The 21377-nt window shown below is 44.8% G+C and overlaps 1 protein-coding gene across 2 annotated transcripts in view; it reads right to left on the bottom strand.

The window, feature by feature from the left end:
* Positions 1-416: 416 nt before the first annotated feature.
* The window catches only part of WSB2 (WD repeat and SOCS box containing 2), a 242773-nt gene continuing 221812 nt past the window's right edge, over positions 417-21377 (bottom strand). Inside the window, exon 10 of one of the 2 annotated variants that reach the window (XM_069214497.1) lies at positions 417-5699. In XM_069214497.1, the coding sequence (XP_069070598.1) occupies positions 5537-5699 (163 nt within the window). In that variant the 3' untranslated portion in view covers positions 417-5536. The remainder of the gene's footprint in view (positions 5700-21377) is intronic. The other variant, XM_069214498.1, reaches the window with a different exon arrangement.

Raw genomic sequence — 21377 nt, 5'->3', positions numbered from 1 at the left:
CAAGACAAGTTTTTTTCATATACTTTTGACATACCCTCCTAAGATTCATTCATATTACAGCGGGATCATGAACGTTTCAACATGGAAACCTCAATCAGTATTCCAGTGGACAATGACATCAGACAGTAAAACGTTAAGTGAGTCATGCCTGTCAAATGATAACCAAGACGGAAGAACAGCAGCTGAAAGAAAACTATCAGGGAAGACCCCTTAGTCCTTGTGTAAAGTACTAAACAAAAGTACGAATACAAGAAAGAAGCTGAATTTTCACATTAATATTTTGCAGAAAAACGTTTTCTGAAAAAGCTTTTTGTGTTTTAAGGTTCTATTGTTTTTACCTATGAGGGCCAAATTTTGGGCGAGGGTTAAAAGGCCGGATGAGTCAATTTTGCATTTGGATATTTCAGTCTTATTTTGTGTAGTTCACCATTTGTTGCTGAACTAGAAATGGAAAGGTGAATTTTGTAATCTATTTTCCATGCTCTGAATCAACAGCTAATAAAGTAGTTTGGGCGTAAGCTCCAGCACAAACATTTCCCTCGGACTAGGTTTATACATCAGCAGGATAGCCCCATGTGTGTGACGTCTCCAGGATTGCGAAGTAAGGGAAAAGATCATACCACATCTTGGAGTACAGTCCTATAAAGTGTACAGAAACGTACACGAGGCAGGATATGATGACACCTAGTAACCATTGCAGTCTGCTAGAATTATCTGAAAAGAAAAGAATCATATTGGAGTTGACTGAACAGTGGCGTTTCCATAGCCATTGAGTAAGCCTAGGGGCATGCCCTACAACACGCAGGTGGGAGGACATGGAAAAAATGAAAAGGAGGAGTCTGCAGGCAGTTGAAAAGAGGGGAGGCAGAGGCTGGAGTAACCTAATGTAAGGCAAACATTAAACGAGAGGTTGAACTAGACTAGTCATATGAGAGTACTTGCTGAAAGGAAGCCTCCGAAAGGAGAGGACAAGAGTAGGCAGTAGGCATTTCTTTAAAGGGAAAAATTAGGAGGACACAGTAAAACAGTCGTAGTTGAAGGGTTTCAAGCAGTTAAGAGCCCAGGTAACTGAATCTGGATTAAAGAGTTCTGCACTGAAGAATTTGTAATTCCCAAAGCCCTACAGGTGCTCTGATAAAACGCAGGGTACAGATAAGTATGGTGGTATTTTTCACCAGTCATAAAAGAAAATAACATCTGTGGTCAGGGATTTTAAAAAATTCATGAAAGACCTTTCACAGAACGCTTCGTAGTTGTTCACTTAACTTCTTGGTCACTTTTACTCCACTGCAGGGCACTTGTAAAAATGCATACTTTGCCATGTATTTCCCTTAACGTAAGTTCACTGACAAGTCAGGCTTTCTGCACTCTTATAAATAAGAGTTCTCAGTGAGGCTTGTCAAGAGTCAAGTGGAGTTAAGAAGGGTAAAAATAGGATGCCCTGTGTCAAAGAAAGTTTGATCGTAAAAGGATCTCTCACTCTTTACTGGCTTTCAGGGCCGTTCATCCACATCATTATCTATAGTAGCTTCTCTGACAATGAAGACTGCATCTCGAGGCTTTAACAAAGTAGAATCTGTCACATAAATGAGCACAAAACTTGTGTGTATACAGAACACCAATCACACACTACCAAGATGGGTCTCCATGGACATCTTGGAGAAGAATAAAGTGAATGAGCATAGACTAGCAAATGAAAACTCAAGAAAGCTTAAGGTTTCTCAGAGGTGAAAAGTAAGCAATGTTGCTGGGATGCATTTTAATTGTTGCAGCTACACAAGACGAGAGATGGCAACATGTTATGACTGGGTAAAATATAATGTATCCTCACTCCTAGGAAAACTGTCTAAAAGATAAAAGAATGACTACGTTTGAGTTGAGGCCTGGTTACGATACCTAAAGTGGAAACAAATATCCTGGCTTGGCTTGGCTTGCCTTGATAGGGAAGCTGTTTTGGTCACACGTCCCAACCATTTTGGATCATGGCAAGTGTGCTGGACAGGACAGACACATTGAGGAGAGCAGTGGAAACCACTGCACTGGATGGTGTAGCTGACAAGGACAATCAGTCAAGCTTTTTGGGGTTATGTCATAGCTACCTACTACTGGGATGTGCTTAGTGAAGTAGTATGGATGCTAATTAAAAGTCCCCCCACACACAGAAACAACTAGGTTAAGGAATTGCTAGGAAAAGAGGCTGCTTTTGATATTGGAATGCCAGTGAGGGAGGGCAGCGAGTGTATGTGTTTGCATATTAATATTATCTGGTGTCCCTCCCCAATCATATAGTTGGACTAGCCCAGGTTATATGTTAGGTGGGCGCAGTATGCTAGTATCCCTGTAGAGGGCTTTAGTGACCGGAAGCTGCAAATTGCATTCTTTGGTTAGCCTTGTGACATAGGATAACCACTAAGATGGAGAGGAACTGCCTGAGGTTATTTCTGCTATGGCTGCACTGCGATTTCCGAGCACTGTTTACTGTGTGGCAGAACACAGAAGGAGCAGTGCTGGAGGAGAGCCTGACTAGACAAACATTTGGAATAGTTGTGGGTGAGGGCTTCATAAATAGAATCCATTGAGTGAAATCTGGTAAAGCAATGATAATGTGTAAGATTTTGGAATAGGTGCTTGATTTCACCACGCCAGTCTTATACCAAGTGTGAAGGCTTTTAATGTGGAATTGAGTGGGTGTGGCATCCCAAACCTGCCTGGTGAGAGTCACACATCAGAATAAGGTGGAAGTTAGATACTAAAACATAGAAGTATGAAAGCTTTATACATGGAATAAGTGTCCAGTAATCAATCAAAAAGCCATGTGTAGCTGGCTTCTTAAATTGAATCAGGGGGAGCAAAGGGTGCCATGTACAAATACAAATAGCCTTTTTGTGAGAAGCTTCATAACTGTAATCAGTCTGGATTGACATGCTAAGTGGTACGTGTGAAGGTCTCGAATAGAATAAAGCTTAAGTGGCATGCAAAAAAGGCACAGGTGACGACTTTGTGAATAGAATGACAGTGTGATACTTTCTAAAGCAGCCATACATAAATGACAAACAATCTGAAACAGGCTACATATGGCAACATTATGTCTTCATTGATTATAACAATACGTACAAAGCAGAGGTTGGAACAGCCCTTTGTGTGGGCTTCTTTAAGTAAGGAATTTAAGGACAGAGGATAACTCACTACATGTAATCATTTCGAGACTGGTAGTCCCCACGGACACGGTAGAATGACCTTATGTAAACAAGACTTTCCAAAGGAAAATACCCACTTGCAAGATAATGTGCAAGGACTTCTTAAGATTAATGGTTCTATACAAGTTTCTGAAATAGGCATGTGTCAGAGCTTTATGTCCTGGAACAGCTGCATACAAAGCCATACTAAAAAGAGTTCATCAGAAACCAAAAGCTAACACAGCTTTCTTGAAATGAAGTCTGGGAGAGTACAAGAAGAGATCTCTGACGGCTCACTTTTAGAGAGTATAATGAGAGACTTCAGATAAACCCTTTCTGGCTCTTTTAAATTAATATGGGCAGGACTGCTCACAAACTGTGTAAGGGGTTCTTTGAAGAGAGTGCAGTATCACTGCTGAAACAAGAAACAAGGCTTCTTGAAAAGGAGTGAAAAGAGAGCATAGAAGTGTAACTTTTATGAAAACATAGTGAGTGTGCTCAGAGAGATGTGTTGAGGCTCCTTTCAAGGAGTCTTTGTAGAAAACTGAAGGCATCTGCAAGTGTTCCATGAAAATTAGTTTAGAAAGAGTGCTGCAACTGGTGTAGACAGTCGTTTTAGGGGAGTGTGGCACGTGCTAAAATTGAAGTGTTTGAATCCTTTAAAATGATTCTAGATAGTGTAGACAGATGTGTGAGATCAACTGTAAAAAAACATGTTTAAGGCAATTTAAGATGCGTACAAGAGATTCACAACAAGTGTCATGTGACACCCTGGAAAAGAAAGATTAAGGAAGGGATGGCATTACAGATTTATGCAAGGTTTTCGCTGGAAGGTGAAGTGTGGGGTATGATCTTAAACAATTGAAACAAAATACAAAAAAGTCCTTTGGTGGAGATTCCTGAAGTATAAATCCTATGGGGACGTGCTTCTATAGCCAGATACAAGTCCCTCTGTGAATGGAAAACATCTGAATGATCCTAAAAAGGCAAAGTACCTTGTCTTTTTAATTCTCTCACATGGTTTGAATAGTCTAGAGTGAGAGTAAACACAATTTTGCAGTGGAATGTGCAAAACGGCTTGGTGTTACAACACTCTTACCTTTTGATTAGGGAGTAATTTTTAATGTCAGGTGCTGTTATAATACGCTTAAAATGGGTTTTTCGGAGAAGGGAATGCACAAGTGAGAAGTCTTCCTTCTACTTTTTTTTGTCCTTTTTTTTACACAAAGTGCCTGGTTGTATTGCCATTAAATGGGATTACCACTTTTAGTCTTGAATCCCCAGATCATTTTGACAGCGTATTGTATTTCACCCAGGAAACACTGTTTTTGTGCACACTGTAAATTCTTAACACGAGTCAGTGTCAAGATTGTGTAACATACCTTCAACTAACCCCTTAGCAAAATTCTGTTCACTCCCCCACTTCAAACACTCACAAAAAATCCTCTTAATTTAAATCAAACCTTTTCACAAACTCTTTAAACATGATTTTGCAAAAGCCTACTTTTATCTGCTTCGAATAAGATACTTATTCAGGAGCACAATATTGAAGTAATTTAGCTAGCAGTCTTATGACTGCCTAGTGAGACGGAGCCGCCTTGGAGATTCAATGTAGGCTATGATGTCTATTCATCTAAGATATCGAAACAACTGGACCCCCTTCCAGGCCACCAATGAAATACTTTAGGTTTTGCACCCGTGACAAATACCATGCATGCCCATCATCAATAAAAAAAAGTGCCTCTGATGGAACCTTTGCATCTGAATAAAAGAATTAGCAAGAGTGGCTGCCACTCCTGCAGGCAAATAAGAGGCCCCAGTTTCGGGCTGAGATCTAGCAAAGGCCATATCTCTACCTTCTCCAACAGGCCAAAGGAAACAAAGAAAATTAATATTCAGCTTCCTGTTGGAGGAAAATAGGTTGCAGAAGCTAGAGACCCTGATGATCACTCACACTTTAGGCAAAATAGAAAACCCGTTGTCAAAAGACCAGACCTCATGGTAATCTGTCCCATCTGTCCCTTTTAAATCTCTTACAAAGCGAGTGCTTCCACAACAGTTCATGCCCCCAAATGTATACAATCAGTAAGTTTAAGAAATTTTGTACAATTTTCTTTCTTTCTTTCAGAATGGAATGGTTGATTTTCATGATAACATTAATCTAGCTCTTCCACTCAACTACATTCCTCCATACGCTGTTCGTGGATACAGATAGCACATCTTTCAAAAACAAAAACCTGTCATTAGATCACATGACTTCAAATCACTGTGTTCCATCACATCTGTGTGACTTATGTGACTCGTGCCTTAGTGTTAGTTCAAAGTGTTTCCCCTGGCACTTTACCCTAAACCAATAAAAGTTAAGACGTCCGATATGTAAGAAACTCTTTCATCTTCTTGGGAATGGGTAGTGCCAGAACCTGGTAGGTTGTCAGGAAGCGTCGAACAGCCTTGCGGCACATATGTTTCAGTGAGGACAGGACTCGTGGAGCAGTCCAGAACTGTACGTGACCATCTCGTGTCCTAAAATCCAAAAATAAGTGGTTAGCCGCTACAAAAGCAACCCTGAACACTCACTCATAGGACTCATTCACAAACAAGCATGTGGTCTCATTATTCATTACAGCTGAAAAATGAGATATGTACCCCCATACCTGCAAAAACAAGAAAGCCATGCCTCACACATTTTCAATGTCCTTTTTGTGAACAAGAAATATTTGTGTAGTTTAATTGATGCTTAGCAATCAGATAGAAAATATCTACACAACTCAAATTAAAACCAAGCACCTATTTTATTGGTCCTTACAGTGCATGAGAATAATATTTGGACTGTGGATAACATGGGACAAAAGACTACTAGATTAAACAAACCCAAGAATGGGCCGTTTCCCCATAGAATGGTCCGCACTGGCCGTCCCTGCCACCCCAAACTTACACCAAGTGGGGTGGCTGTATTATGGCCAAGATACTAGTTAGCTGCTGGCAGGTGGTTTGGTATGAGACCGAAGAACTTGGAATATGTTTCACATACATGGATGTGAAATAACTGTAATGTAATTCGTGAGCTTTACATGTTCGAGTAGCGCACACACAATAGCTCGTGTGTTCAAAAATGCAACCAACGTGTTGTGGGTTCGAGGGATGGGCAAGAGGGCACCACAAGTGCCGCTCTGTCATCCACTACTAGAATAAATATCAGGAAGATACATGTGGGTGTAGAGAACACAGAACAGAGGACACCAATTAAAAGGCAATTACTTTGTAATACTGGGTTTATATTTTCATGCCAGCCAAAAAGTTACAAATGATAGCTAGTACAGCATGCACAGTCTGGGGACACTGGAAATCACCTCATTCTAATGTGTTTTTTGCGTACAGCAGGTCTGGTCAGTGTAAGCAACTGGGTTATTAGATGAGAAGGATGTCCTTCACAAGTACGAAGTCCACAATTGTCTTTTATATGGAAACCAAGTTGTAGCACTTGACACACTCATGGTAGTGAAGCAGAGTTGTCCAAAGCCTACTTTCGGAATGTGGTGTGGGCTGGTTATCCTAGTTTGCTGCTAACACCACCTACACTGGTGGATAAATCATTGTCCTATCAGTGCTTTTTCTTATAAAAAGGAAACAGTTTTATTAAACACACACTACTAAATCGTATGCACTAAATTATAAATAAGTACAATCACATAGAAGAAAATACCACGTCACACCCTCATGATCCATCACATCCTGAGTGGGTCTTGAACCCTATAACCATAATACCCCCCTCACCTATTCTAGATGCAACATCACAATATAAAGGGGTGTCATTATCAATAAGGCAGGCCTACTGGCTGTCTCATCTTCAGCAAAACATTGTATGTTATACTTCATCCTTGCAATACCACTAAAATGAATGAGAACAGCATGAATAAGCACTACTGAAGTCAATGAGAGAAAATAAAAAAGTTATTTACCTTTGGTAATTATCTTTCTGGTGGACACTCTATCTCATCACAAATTTCTCACCTTGTGAATAATCTCCAGGCTTCAGAAACTTTTAGAGCAATTACGTGCACTGCTGGGTGGCAACTTGCTGCTCCACGCCAACAAGAGGAGCCACACAAGCACTTACATCCGTTGTTTTATAGGCTGTTCACACCCTGGGGGGGATGGGGGGTGGGGGTGGGGGGAGAGAGAGAGAGAGAGAGAGAGTGAGAGTGAGTGAGAGGCAGAAGAAGAGTGTGAGAGGAAGAGAGTGAGAAGAAGAGAAACAAAGAGTGAGAGAGTGGGAGAGTGAGAGGAGGAGAGAGAGAGTGAGAGAATGTGAGAGAGTGAGAGTGTGAGAGGAAGGGAGAGAGGAAGAGAGGAATAGTGAGGAAGAGAGTGAGGAAGAGATTGAGAGAGTGGAAGAGTGAGAGTAGAAGAGAGTGAGAGGAAGAGATTGTAAGAGAGGTAGAGAGTGATAAGGTGAGAGAAAGCGAGTGGAAGAGAGTGAGAGGAAGCGAGAGGGAGAGAGAGCAAGAGAGTGCGAGGAAGAGAGAGAGACAGGAAGGGAAAGGAAGACAGTGAGAGTGACTGTGTGTGAGTGGAAGAGAGAGCGAGAGAGAGTGGAAGAGAGTGAGAGGAAAAGAGGAAGAGAGAGTGGAAGAGTTAGAGGTGTGTTCTCTCTCTCTCTAGTTCTCTCATTGATACTAACTCATACTGCAGGTCCCGAGCAGGTAAAATGCCCTTATGACAGACCTGACTGTTGAGGCAGTAGTGCCTGGTGGATATGTGCCCACAAGGCCTCCTGAAAGAAGTCCAGAACAAGCACTCCATGTGCTAACGCAGTGGTAGCACCGTTTGCATGCTAGTGTGGGCCCACAAACTATCTGAAGACTTCTTTTTCAAAGATGCATAGCAGATCTTTATGGAGAGAACAATCCATCAAGAGATGGTCCACTTTTGCACCTACTTGCCCGTATTTGCTCTGGAAAACCCTATAAGAGCTGATCATTCACTTGATGCTCCTTGGTAAGATCGATAAAAAAGTCTTAGTGCCTTCTTGGGGCACTTACAATGGAATCTCTCTTCCTCTTTAGAGGGACAAGGTAGAGCAAAGATGTTATGGTAATGAGAAATGCTGTCTTTAAGGTCAGAAGACTAAAGGGACAACTGTGCAAGGGCCCAAAAGGAGTGAAAATCAAGAAAGTGATGACTAAGTTCAAGTCCCACTGGGGAATCACAAAGGGTTTTGATGGAAGCAAATGTCGCAAACCTATCAAACACCTCCTCATTACAGGTGATTTAAATAATGAATCCTGATCCATTAACCACAAGAAGGCTACAATAACCGATAAGTAGCCTTTAACAGTGCCCAAAGCAAGTCCTTACTGGGCCAACACAGAACAAACAATATGTCAGACAACGCTGCCTGTAAAGGGCCAATTTGTTGGCTGCTGTACTAATCAACAAATGTGTCCCAACATCTGGCATACACTAAATTTGTGGAGATATTCCTCATAGCCATGATGACATCAACAACCTTGGCGTGTAGGTCGATAGGGATCAACCGTTGAAGCTTAAAATCCAAGAGCGGAGATGCAGAGCATAGAGGCCTTGGTGCAACACCCTGCCCTGCTGCTGTGACAAGAGAGCCTGCTGAAGCAGCAGCTTGATCCGAGGATAGAGGCTCAAACGTTCCTGGCACTATTGTCTTCTTTTCACCAACAGAGAAATCCCTTGGTGGTCCAGCCACATATACAGATGCAGGGTATTCTGAAATGGTGTCTAAGAACCCACCATGCCCTGGTTGCTGCGATGCCACATGGTGGTGGCATTGTCCAGAAACTCCTACGCCAGCCCTTTCCTTGAATGGTGGGTAGAAAAGTCTTTATTGCCAAGCAAATCACCTTGAACCTCAACAAGCTGAACTGAAGTTGCGTCTCTGCCTATGACCGGAGGCCTATGATCTCTACTACTCCCATATGGCCTCCCCTGCTCAGCAATGATACATCTATGGCCACCATCAACACTGGGTGGGATAAGGAGAGGGACCTGCTGCTGACCAAAGTGAGATCCAGTAGCAAACATAGCAAATCTTTTGTAGTATCTTCAGACCCCTGTCCCCACCATATCTTCAACCTCAGGAGCAAGATTATCAGCAACAAGCTCACCGCCATCTTCAAAGCATACATTAACATGGCACCCTTCCCTGAAGACTGGAAACACAGAGAAGTCAAACCCCTTTTCAAGAAACAATCCGCTGACCCCAGTGAACTCAAGAACTATCGTCCCATCTCTCTGCTCCCCTTTCCTGCCAAAGTCCATGAAAAGGCCATCAACCGCCAACTCACCGAACACCTGGAGAACAACAATCTTCTGGACACCTCCCAATCTGGATTTCGCACCAACCACAGTACCAAAACTGCACTGATCACTGCCATCGACTACATCAGAATCCTCCTTAACAGGGAAGAAACGATGGCCGTGATCCTCCTTGACCTCTCAGCAGCGTTCAACACCATATACCACCACACTCTTATAGAGAGGCTTCATTGCAATGGAATCCAAGGCAGTTGATTGCCTCCTTCCACACAGGAAGAACCCAGAGAACCTCCCTAACACCTTTCACCTCGAAACCTAAGAACATCATCTGCAGCATCCCTCAAGATTTGTCCCTCAGCCCTACACTGTTCAACACCTACATGTCTCCTTTGACCAACATCATCAGAACCCATGGACTAAAAATCATATTTTAAACCAACACCCAGCTCATCCTCTTGCTATCAGAAGTCCCCTCCATCACAATGACTAACTTCCACAGGTGCATGATGAGCCTCGCCAACTGGATGAAAGACAGCTGCCTAGAACTCAAGACAAAACATAATTGCAGATCTTTGGGAAAAACACCGCTCTGTGAAACAATGCCTGGTGGCCTCCCAAACTAGGAACTTCACCCATTTTAACAGACCATGCATGCAACCTTGGTATAATCCTGGACAGCAAGCTCACCATGAAAAGCCAAATCAACGCTGCCTCCTCCGCCTACTTCCTCATGCTTCTCATTCTCTGTACGATCTTCAAATGGCTCCCCGTCAACACCAGCCGAACCGTCACTCAACCCCCTAGTCACCAGCTGGCTGAACTCACCTTGCATCTCCTGAAGAGACTGCAAACCATACAGAATTCAGCGACCAGACTCATCCTCGATCTCCCAAAGAGAACCCACATAATCCCACACATCAAGAAATTCCACAGGCTCCCCAATCAGAAGGGATGTCAATTCAAGATGCTGATCCACACCAACAAAGCCCTACACAACCAAGGCCCAGCATACACCAACCACCGTTAACCTTCTACTAACCCTCCAGACATCTGCACTCCTCCTCCCTCTCCCTCGAGCACACCCTGCATCCGCCAAAGCAAAAGGGGAGGGCATTTCTTCTCCTAACTTGCAGCAAATTAATGGAACGACTTTCCCCTTCACTTTCAGACATCATCCTCTTTGTTGGAATTAAGGAAAGGACTCGAGACCTGTCTCTTCAACTGAACCCTCCCTCGCAGCAGGATTCTCAGTGCCCGTATACCCCCATGGGTTATTTGCCATGCTTCATAAATAATGTTTTGATTTGATTCCTCTGTAGCTGAACCTGGGGGAGAGAGAAAGCCAGTATCGTATCAAATCCACTGGCATCCTGAAGCTGTCCTAATCGTACTGGGGAACATAATCGCCCCCTTTCTTCATAGTTGTTTTCAGAATCTGTGGCAAAAATATTATGCCTAGCCTGTGGAAGTGTTGCCAAGAGGTTGCTGGTCGACTGGCGCCGGGTATGACTTTGGGACGTCATGACAGATTCAGATTAGAGCTGGATAGCACAATAGGCTGCATATCCTCATCCGGTGTCGATGTGAGCTGAACCAGCTATGGGATGGCGTTGGAGGCAAAGAAGGCTTTGGAGCTGGTCCTGAACAAGTCAGGCATTTTGACTGCAGCCCCCTGCATATATCTGGGGCTGAAAGGTGCACCAGAGGGAGCCAGTAAAGTGCTGAAAATACATAGAATACTCTCCCTGAAGGCTTTTACTTGCTGCAATGTTGCTGATGAACCTGGAAACTCAGGGTGTAACAGGACCGGAAAATGGAGCTCGGGGGCAAGATTGTGAGGCAAGTTGAAGCTCATGAGCCCTCTCTGAATTGCCCCAGTCCCACCCAGGATATCCACAGATAAATGGTCTCCAAGCAATGGATCCCATGGGTTTGGCCATTCTACGTGGAATTTTTAGGAATTGGTGGAGACGCATCACCTTCAGTCTCTGCTCAGTTCTCACAGAGGACAGAGTTTAAAAGCAGATTTCTCAAGCCCCACAGTAGGGTCCATCCCAATTATTTTCCACTTGGGCTAATCCAAGCCATCAGAGGCATTTCCTTCAGACTCCTGACCTTTAAAGGGAGCATTTTGCGATTAGATGGGTTTTCTGGCTCCCTGCCCTAGACCTGTCCAATGCCTGCCTCCTGGTGCATCTTGTGCAGCCCTCTGCAATCAACATCATCCTCCCTGTAGCACTCCCTAGGTACTGCAGTCTTCTGGCTAATTACAGAGTACCTGTATATCAGAGCAGAATCAAGGGCCACTCCACAGAAATTCTCTAGAATCCATCCAGGGTTCCCTAAGCAGGCCCATTCCCCCAACTGCACCTCAGCAGGTGTAAAGGGTGCCTACAACACTGGCTCCAGAGACCCCACCCTAGAGCTGGGGGTCAGCTGGAGTCAAAATAAGAAAGGCCATTGTTAGAAATGGGGTTTTTGGTTGGCAGTCAGGTTACTCCCTGTCCAAGCAAAAGCCCTCAGTCTAGTCAGGGTAAGTCACACACAATCCAAGATTATCCTGTGCCCACCCTCTGGTAGCTTGGCACGAGCAGTCAGGCTTAACTTAGAAGGCAATGTGTAAAGTATTTGTGCAATAAATCATACAATACCACCATATAGCACCACAAAGATACACCACACAGTGTTTAGAAAAATATATAATATTTATCAGGATAATTGTAGGTCAAAAAGAATAAATTTGCAATGGGAAATTGTAGAGATATCACTGAAAAGTGATATAAAGTGTCTTAAGTCTTTAGAATATAAACAAAGTCTCTTTCAAGCACAAGTACCTGGTTTAGAGTGGAAAAATCTCCTCAGAGGGCCACAAAAGGAGAGGTGCGTGGAAAAAGAGTGTGTGCGTCGATTTCTCCCCAGCACACACGGACTTGCGTCGTTATTTTCCACGCGGGGAAGTCGTGCGTCGTTTTCCGGCGCGCAGACACAGTCTCTTTTCGTGGATCGCAGGGATTACCAGATGTCCCGGGTCTGTGCGTGGATTTTCCTGCTTGTTTTCCGGCTGCGCGTCGTTCTGCGGGGATGCGCGTCGAAATTACGATCTCACGGCAGACGTCGCGTCGATTTCTCCTCTAGAGGTCGGGCGGCGTTGTCCTTGCGAAGCAGTGCGTCGGATTTTCGGTCGTCCCCAGAGCGTCGATCAGCGTCGGTGCGCGGCGTTTTTCTCGCTGCGGAACAAGCTGTGCGTCAAAATTTTCAACGCACGGAGCGTCCAAGTGAAAGAGAGAAGTCTTTTTGGTCCTGAGACTTCAGGGAACAGGAGGCAAGCTCTATCCAAGCCCTTGGAGAGCACTTTCACAGCCAGACAAGAGTTCAGCAAGGCAGCAGGCCAACAGCAAGGCAGCAGTCCTTTGTAGAAAGCAGACAGGTGAGTCCTTTGAGCAGCCAGGCAGTTCTTCTTGGCAGGATGTAGTTTCTGGTTCAGGTTTCTTCTCCAGCAAGTGTCTGATGAGGTAGGGCAGAGGCCCTGTTTTATACCCAAATGTGCCTTTGAAGTGGGGGAGACTTCAAAGAGTGGCTAAGAAGTGCACCAGGTCCCCTTTCAGTTCAATCCTGTCTGCCAGGGTCCCAGTAGGGGGTGTGGCAGTCCTTTGTGTGAGAGCAGGCCCTCCACCCTCCCAGCCCAGGAAGACCCATACAAAATGCAGATGTATGCAAGTGAGGCTGAGTACCCTGTGTTTGGGGTGTGTGAGTGAATGCACAAGGAGCTGTCAACTAAACCTAGCCAGACGTGGATTGTAAGGCACAGAAGGATTTAAGTGCAAAGAAATGCTCACTTTCTAAAAGTGGCATTTCTAGAATAGTAATATTAAATCCGACTTCACCAGTCAGCAGGATTTTGTATTACCATTCTGGCCATACTAAATATGACCTTCCTGCTCCTTTCAGATCAGAAGCTGCCACTTCAACAATGTATGAGGGCAGCCCCAATGTTAGCCTATGAAGGAGGCAGGCCTCACAGTAGTGTAAAAACGAATTTAGGAGTTTTACACTACCAGGACATATAACTACACAGGTACATGTCCTGCCTTTTACCCACACAGCACCCTGCTCTAGGGGTTACCTAGGGCACACATTAAGGGTGACTTATATGTAGAAAAAGGGGAGTTCTAGGCTTGGCAAGTACTTTTAAATGCCAAGTCGAGGTGGCAGTGAAACTGCACACACAGGCCTTGTAAGGGCAAGCCTGAGACAAGGTTAAGGGGGCTACTTAAGTGGGTGGCACAACCAGTGCTGCAGGTCCACTAGTAGCATTTAATCTACAGGCCCTAGGCACATGTAGTGCACATTACTAGGGACTTATAAGTCGATTAAATAGTCCAATCAGGTATGATCCAAAGTTACCATGTTTAAAGGGAGAGAGCATATGTACTTTAGCACTGGTTAGCAGTGGAAAAGTGCGCAGAGTCTAAAAACCAGCAAAAATGAGGTCAGAAAAAGAAAAGGAGGAAGGCAAAAAGTTTGGGGATGACCCTGTCAAAAAGCCAGGTCCAACAGCCATCCATCCAGGGCATTAGGTGGCTTCTCCTTCCAGCTGGACATTATTTTGTTCTCACTGGTCGCAGGACCATTGTCCTCTCCTCAATGACTGTTTCGTTGATGTTTTTAAGTGGGGTGACAGGTACTACAAGCCATGCCACATTGGCCAACTCTAGGGTACCACTTCATCACGCCACCCCTGTCCCAACACTCCTGCACAGCATTTTGGGACATTTCAATATGGTGACTTCAAGTTGTCTGTGGCAGGAGCTTCTCTGAGATCCTCAACTCTACCCCCAGCGCACACAGCTGCCAAATCACTTCCCACTAAATCTTCAAATGCAAGCCTCTGCGGGCTCCAGAGGTCTTGGTCTCCTCCATTATTTCTGGACATCGCTGGACTGTCAGTTGGAATCTCCAAGGCCGTAGGGCTGCGGGTGCAGAAGTCTCTTTGTGCGTCTTACATCTTCATCGAATCTTCCAGATTCAGGCTGCAGACGTGGTCGTGTTGGTCGGAGGGGCCAAAACCAGGTTGGAATTGCCTAGGGACTTTCTCTGGGCCTGTGGGCCACGTGGACTTGGGCTGTGGGTGTCAGGCACAGAGTGGGCATGGCTTGTGTAACCGGGGAGGTTCTGGAGTGCTTTTTGATGGTTTCTTCTAGACAGGCCATTGCCCTCGGGAGTTCGTGGTCCTCTGCTGGGCAGGCAGTCCTCTGGAGGTTTGTAGAGGTCGCAGGTCCTGCAGGATGCGTCCCCATCATAGAGCAGGGGTCTTTAAAGCTACAGACTGACCGGTAGGGCTGGGGCCAAATCCGTTGTCTTCTGGAGTCTTCACTGCTGGGGTCAGCTTAGCAGTCCTTTCTTCTTGAGGTACCTGGGAATCTGGAGAGCTAGGTTCAAGGGAGTCCCTAGATATTAGATTTAGGGGTGCTAACAAGGGTCAGAGGGCAGTAGCCAATGGCTACTGGCCCTCAGGGTAGCTACACCCTTTGCTCATTCCCTTTGGGGAGGGAGGCACATTCGTAACACTAGTGGTCCCTATCTTCCAAAGAAAGACAGAGGATTCTGCTGGGGGGGGGGCTGGTTGGGGGAGGGAGTCCTCACTTCAGTTCTGGACACCTTATAGGTGGTCCTAGCTGTAGTGGTCACTCCTCCCCATTTTACCCAATTTTCCAAGTGGGGCTTGGCCTCTTTTGGGGGGGGGGGGGGGGGGCGGTCGGGGGCCACCCGTGGGGTGAGAATCTCGTCTTTTAGTGGAAGGCTGCCACAGACTGGTCAACACTAAAGGGTTGGTTAAAATGCAGGGGGCATCTCTAAGATGCCCCCTGGGTGCATTTTGCACTAAATCCAACACTGGCATCTGTGTGGGTTTATCATGCTGAGAAGTTTGATACCAAACTTCACAGATTTCAGTGCTGCCATCATGGAGCTATGGAGTTCGTAATGACAGACGCTCAAGCCCATGTATTTAATATGGCCATACTGCACTTACAATGTCTAAGAATGGACTTCTACACTGTAGGGGCATATATGCAGCTATGACCTCAACTGTGATACAGAGCACTCTGCCTTAGGGCTGTAACGCCTGCTAGAGGGGTGACTACCTATGCCACAGGCAGTGGTTAGTGGGCATACCACCCTGGAAGGGGTGCCATGTCGACTTTACCTTTTTCTTTCCACCAGCACACACACACTGCAAGGGCAGGGTACATGTGCATGGTGAGGCGTATCTTAGGGTGGCACAATATATGCTGCAACCCTTAGGGACACTCCCTGGTCACAGAGACCTTGGTACCACTGGTACCTTTTACAAGGTACTTCTCTGTGTGCCAGAGGTGTGCCAATCGTGGAAGCAATGGTACAGTTTAGGGAAAGGCACGGGTTTTGGGTCCTGGTTAGCAGATTCCCAGGACACACTCAGTTAAGTTAGCATTAATACCAGGCAAAACGTGGGAAGGTAACCATGCCAAAAAGAGGCACTTTCCTACACGAAGGAGATAAGAGCGGCGCTAAAGCAAAGAAATGGTAAGCCATGGGTAGGCTGTCAGCAACATGTCTTGTTAGGACAGCACATGCATGTTAGACCTATAAAGTGGAACTTTTCTTTTTACCAGTTTTAAATTTTGATTTAATTGATATGAGGTGTTAACACTAAAAAGGCTAAGCAGGAACATAAGATTAAAATGGACTGCTTTAAAAACATAAAAAATACTAAAGTAGAATGCATCAAACTATGAGCAGTCTCACTCTTTAAAGGCAGAGAAAACATTCTCAACAGAAGGACGTAAGGTGGCATAGATGTAGAAAAGCCTAGGAGTTGGTATAATTATAAATAATCATATTTTTTTGCTTCTATGTAATATGCATAGGCACTGGTAACATGCACCGGATGGTTTTTGGGTGTACTGAACATACCCGTCCATAAGAAGGACTTATAATTTGTGACGCGACAAACAGTTGCCTTCAATCAGAGTTTGAATATATAGATTTCTGGAGATTGTACAAGAAAAAGATGGTAAATACCACAATGGCTTGACGAATTACAAAAGTATTTACTAAACTTTGATAAGAACCTACGATCTTAAGAAAATGAATGGTACCTTAGCAGTGATTGTGGTTGCTCGGTAAATGCAACACAGGGAACCCTTTCAAATGGAAAAGAATTTCAAACTTCAGTTCTCAAATAATCAGGCCCTGCTTCAGAAATGGATGTATAATTAGAAAATTAAACCACCAATTCATGATCACAGAGACTGATGATAAATCAAGGAAACAGTAACCATTAAACAAAATATACTCCGTGGACATTCACAGACTGGTACTTCTTTTTTTTTTTTCTTCTAGTGTTTTGTTTTAGGGTTAGTGACATGAGACCTCCCTCAACCGAGTGCAATCATCAATATAGTACGTTGGAAATTTGAGGAATGGCGCATAAAAACTGCAACTGTCACACAACTAGAAATATTAGCACTGTGTACGTGTATAGATCTAAACAGGGTATTTGGAAGACTGACAATTATCTTGCTCACTGTGCATTTTTAATTAGACTTGTTTAACTGCTGCTTGTTTTAAAATGGATTTGTTCAACAGCAATTTGGTGGAAATGGGATTGGATGCACAATTATTGTAGGGTATTTAATGGTACCCTGCAGCCTCTTTCCCATCTTAGAAGCAGACAATTTAGGTGAGACAGTGTACAAAACTATAATGCACATAATCACTTTATGCAGTCAAGTAAAGACACTATTAATTACTGGATGGAATAAGTAATCTTCAAAACAATAAGACGGTAAAACTCAATGATTTTATTCTGGAATGGAGGGTATTTTTGGGAAATAACCACTGTTGGACCTGGCTCTTTTTACAGGGTCATTCCCCAGACTGTTTGCCTTTTGCCTCCTTATTTTTCTGATCTTTGTTGGCTGACAGTATGACTCTGAGCCAGTTTTCACTGCTAACCAGTGCTGAAGTGTACGTGCTCTCATTTGTAAAATTGGTATGATTGGCTTATGCCTAATTGGCATAATTAATTTACCTATAAGTCCCTTGTAAAGTGGTATCCCTCTACCCAGGGCCTGTAAAATAAATGCTACTAGTGGGCCTGCAGCGCTGCTTGTGCCACCCCCTGAAGTAGCCTCTCAAACCTATCTCAGGGCTGCTGGCGCAGGGCCTGTGTGCACAGTTTTCTGCCACAGGGACCTGGCATCTAAATTTACTCGCCAGGCCCAGAACTCCCCTTTTACTACATGTAAGTCACCACTAAGGTACGCCCTACCTAGCCCTATGGGCAGGGTGCAATGTATGTAGATCATACAGTTAGGCTGTTTGTCACTACCAGGACAGGCCACGCAACCTGGCACATGTCCTGCCCTGGTAGTGACAAACAGCCTAACTTGGTGTCTCACTGTTGTGAGTGCCGCCTTCTCATAGGATCGCATTAGAAATGCCCTGCCTTACATGTAAGGGCTATTGTCTGATTTATGAGGGGTAGCGTAGGCATGTTTAGTATGGTTGTAATAGTGATGAGAAATGCTTACTGGTGTAGGTGTATTTTTATAACTATTACAGAAATGCCACTTCTAGAAAGTGTGCATTTATCTGTGCTAATGACTGGTGTTTTTGCAGTTTGCCTCCAAACCACTTCTTGGCAGACTTACAGTTGGGGCTTTGTGCATACTTTTCAGACAGCCTGTACACAGGGAGGGGGTGGAGGGATCACAGAAGTGCATCTACATATTGTATAGTCTTCCTGGGCTGAGAGAAGAGAGAGATGGGGCACACCTGCATTTGTAAAGGCTGTGCCCTGGCCTCACACAATCAGGTTGTTTACCCCCCCCAACTGATGTTTGGAGCCTGTGCTGGAGGAGAGAAGGGGCACTCCCAGAACCAGTTGTAACTGGTTGGAACCCCCCCTCTACTCCTCATTGTAAGAGACACTGCAAACTAAGTGTAAGTACAGGGGAATTTTCCCCACAATTTACACATTCTGGAACCTTGAAGAAGCTGATCTGAAGCTGGACACTGGACGCTGCTGAATGGACTCACCTTGGACTGCTGCTGCTGTGCTGACCTGTGACCTGCCTGGTCACTAGGAGGAACTGCCACTGCTTGCATCCACTTTTTTTTGCCCTGGCCTGTAGCTGGGTTCGCCAGCCAAGTGCCCCTTCTTCATTTGTGTCTCTAGAGGCAAGTGTTGTAGCCCCTGACCACGTGTAACTTACTTCAGCACAAGGAGTGCTGCTTCAATGGCTTAGCGCTTAGAGAGCGCTCCTGTGTGACCCCCCTAGCCCTTTCAAAAGCGCTTCCTGGCTGCCAAGTTCACAGCTGCAGCCCGGGACTCCAGTATTGGCTTGTGCACTGTTTGAAGCACATTTTGTGTGGCCCGTAACACCGCCGCAGCCCGGGACACCAGTGTTGCTCTATGCACTTTTAAAAGCACTTCCTGGTTGCCAAGTATCACTGCCGGGCGTTTCACCGAGACGAAGCGCTCCTTAGTGCCCCTGGGCACAGAGAAAAGGAAACTGGAGCAAGCATGCTCCTATCAGTGCCCCCAGGGCAATAATCGCTCTGAGGAGCGCCCCCAGGGCACCATCAAGCCTCCACATGCCGGCTCCTACTGAGGAGGAGCGCCTCACGTTGAGAAAGGTGCCAGCCTCTCTCCCAATTTTCTTCCGGCAGCCGCACCACGAGGGTGGCTGGCTTCGGGCGGAGAGGGAATTCCTCCCCACCCGGCCACTGCCTTAGGGGTGCGATCGCCCCCAGTAATCAACCTTTGGCCTTCTTTGGTGCCCCACCCCCTTTGGTGGAAGGGCCAGTGGAGGCCCGGTGTGGCCCTCCCAGAGATCGCGGGCCCCAGGAGGGGCCCATCCGGCGACAGAGAGGGTGCCGACCACCCCTCTCCTCAAGGAGCTGAATGTGGCCCTCGTTTTCCGCACAGGAGCGCTGGGGGCCCTACTTTCCTTTTTCCAGGCACTAGGAGTGCAGTTTTCTCAAAAACAGGTACGGTACTCTTTTTGCAAAACATATTATTTCCCAATGTTCCTCCCGTATACTTTATGACTTGACATATGTTCTCTAGTGTTCCTATTACGGATATTTATGATGTGTTCATGACAAGTACATATAATTCTTTATTGTGATTCCTGAGTACTCCTTATGTTGCAGAATCCGGAGTACTTACGTGTTCTAATGTGACAACTGCTTATTCTTGCACAGTATTAGTAACTTGTATAACGTTCTGACAACTGCTAAGGTAGCAGGGTATTGCTGACGTGTAATATTTGGTCTAATTATGTTTTGTGCAATACAGTTTATTTTTACATAGCTTAGTGTTGTGTTTATTTTGTGGTGTACATTCTGCGTCACGTGTGTTGTGCAAACGCTTTACAAATTGCCTCCGGGTTAGGCCTGAATGTTCGTGCCAAGCTACCAAGGGGGTGAGCAGGGGTTATCTTGGACGTGTAACTCTCTTGCCCTGACTAGAGTGGGTGGTTTCTGCCTGGCTTAGGTGCATACCCTAGCCAACCAGAAACCCTATTTCTAACAACCATAATCAATAAATAAAAAATCAAATCAAATTATTAAAATGTATGACAATATGAAAGCTGTGGGCGATATTATCAAAAGATCCCTGGAGTTGCAATACACGGCTGTCTTCTTTTGTACCTCCAGGGGAAAACCAGGGGTTACAGAAGGTGCCGCAGGCGCTTGTTTGGCCCCTTTTATTATCTAGATTGCACTGAAGTGATCAAGGGGTAGTTTTCACATTTGCAGAGGGGAGGGGGCTGTCCCATGTAAATGAGGAAGAAAGTGAGTTACTTACCTCTAACTGAAGTTCTCTAGCATTAGTATCGTTCATAGAGTCACGTGCTTGAATCATCCCCCATTGTCAAAGTGGGAGCCCCACGATATCATCAAATAGCTGTATAGAGAAATTGTACATATAAAACAATGTTGACTTTCACAGCTTAGTCCCATCATTTGAAAATACCCGGAGTCCCGCCAGTAAGGCGACAGCACCCTTTCGAACCCTCACCACAGAAACTCCACTGTCTCAGCATTTCAAGTACAAGTGAGATAAATAATGACAGGACAGAAGGGGAGCCTCTATGGGGAGGAGAGTGTTTCTCATGTAAATCTATGAAAAATACAAATACTGGCTAACTGTAGTTACAGGTAAGTAACTCATTTTCTTCTCCAGTAGTGGATCTTTTGTAGATTCACATGCTTGAATCAGAATAACAAGCAGTTTTGTAATATTTACATATTGTGACCTTATCACCCTTGCCGATGGTGGGTCGTAAAATAATAATATACATTTTGTAATGTATCAATATAGAAATACAATGTGCAATTAAATATTAGATATCTAGTAAAGTAGCATTCAAAACAACAGAGGCTCCCCTTATTGAAATAGATGTCGTAACACTGATTGCCTGACTGCTGCACCACTGTGGTGTGCCGAATCCAGGCAATAGTGCAGGGTGAAAGTGTGGGCGCTCTTCCACATTGCAGCACAACAGATTTTTTCTAAAGGAACACCTGTGAACAAAGCAGCTGATGTAGTGACTGACCTTGTCGAGTGCACCTTTGCCTTAGAGGAAAGTGGTTTGCCTGGTCTGGAGTGGCAAAATTGTACAGTTGCCGAGATCCACCTTGCATTGGTTGCTTTTATAACAGATGTGCCTTGCCAACACTGTCCATACGCAACCAAGAGTTGCTCAGTTTGACAAAACAGTTTGATGTGATGGAAGTAGAACTTAAGACAACTCAAAGTCCAATGTATGCAGAGATTGCTTAGGAGAGGTGGCCGGATTTGGGAAAAATGTCTGTAAAACGATAGGTTAGATACTGCGAAGGTACCTTATTTTT

The sequence above is a fragment of the Pleurodeles waltl genome, chromosome 11 (genome assembly GCF_031143425.1).
Source record: "Pleurodeles waltl isolate 20211129_DDA chromosome 11, aPleWal1.hap1.20221129, whole genome shotgun sequence".
NCBI lineage: Eukaryota > Metazoa > Chordata > Amphibia > Caudata > Salamandridae > Pleurodeles > Pleurodeles waltl.
This window is presented reverse-complemented; position numbering and strand designations above follow the sequence as displayed.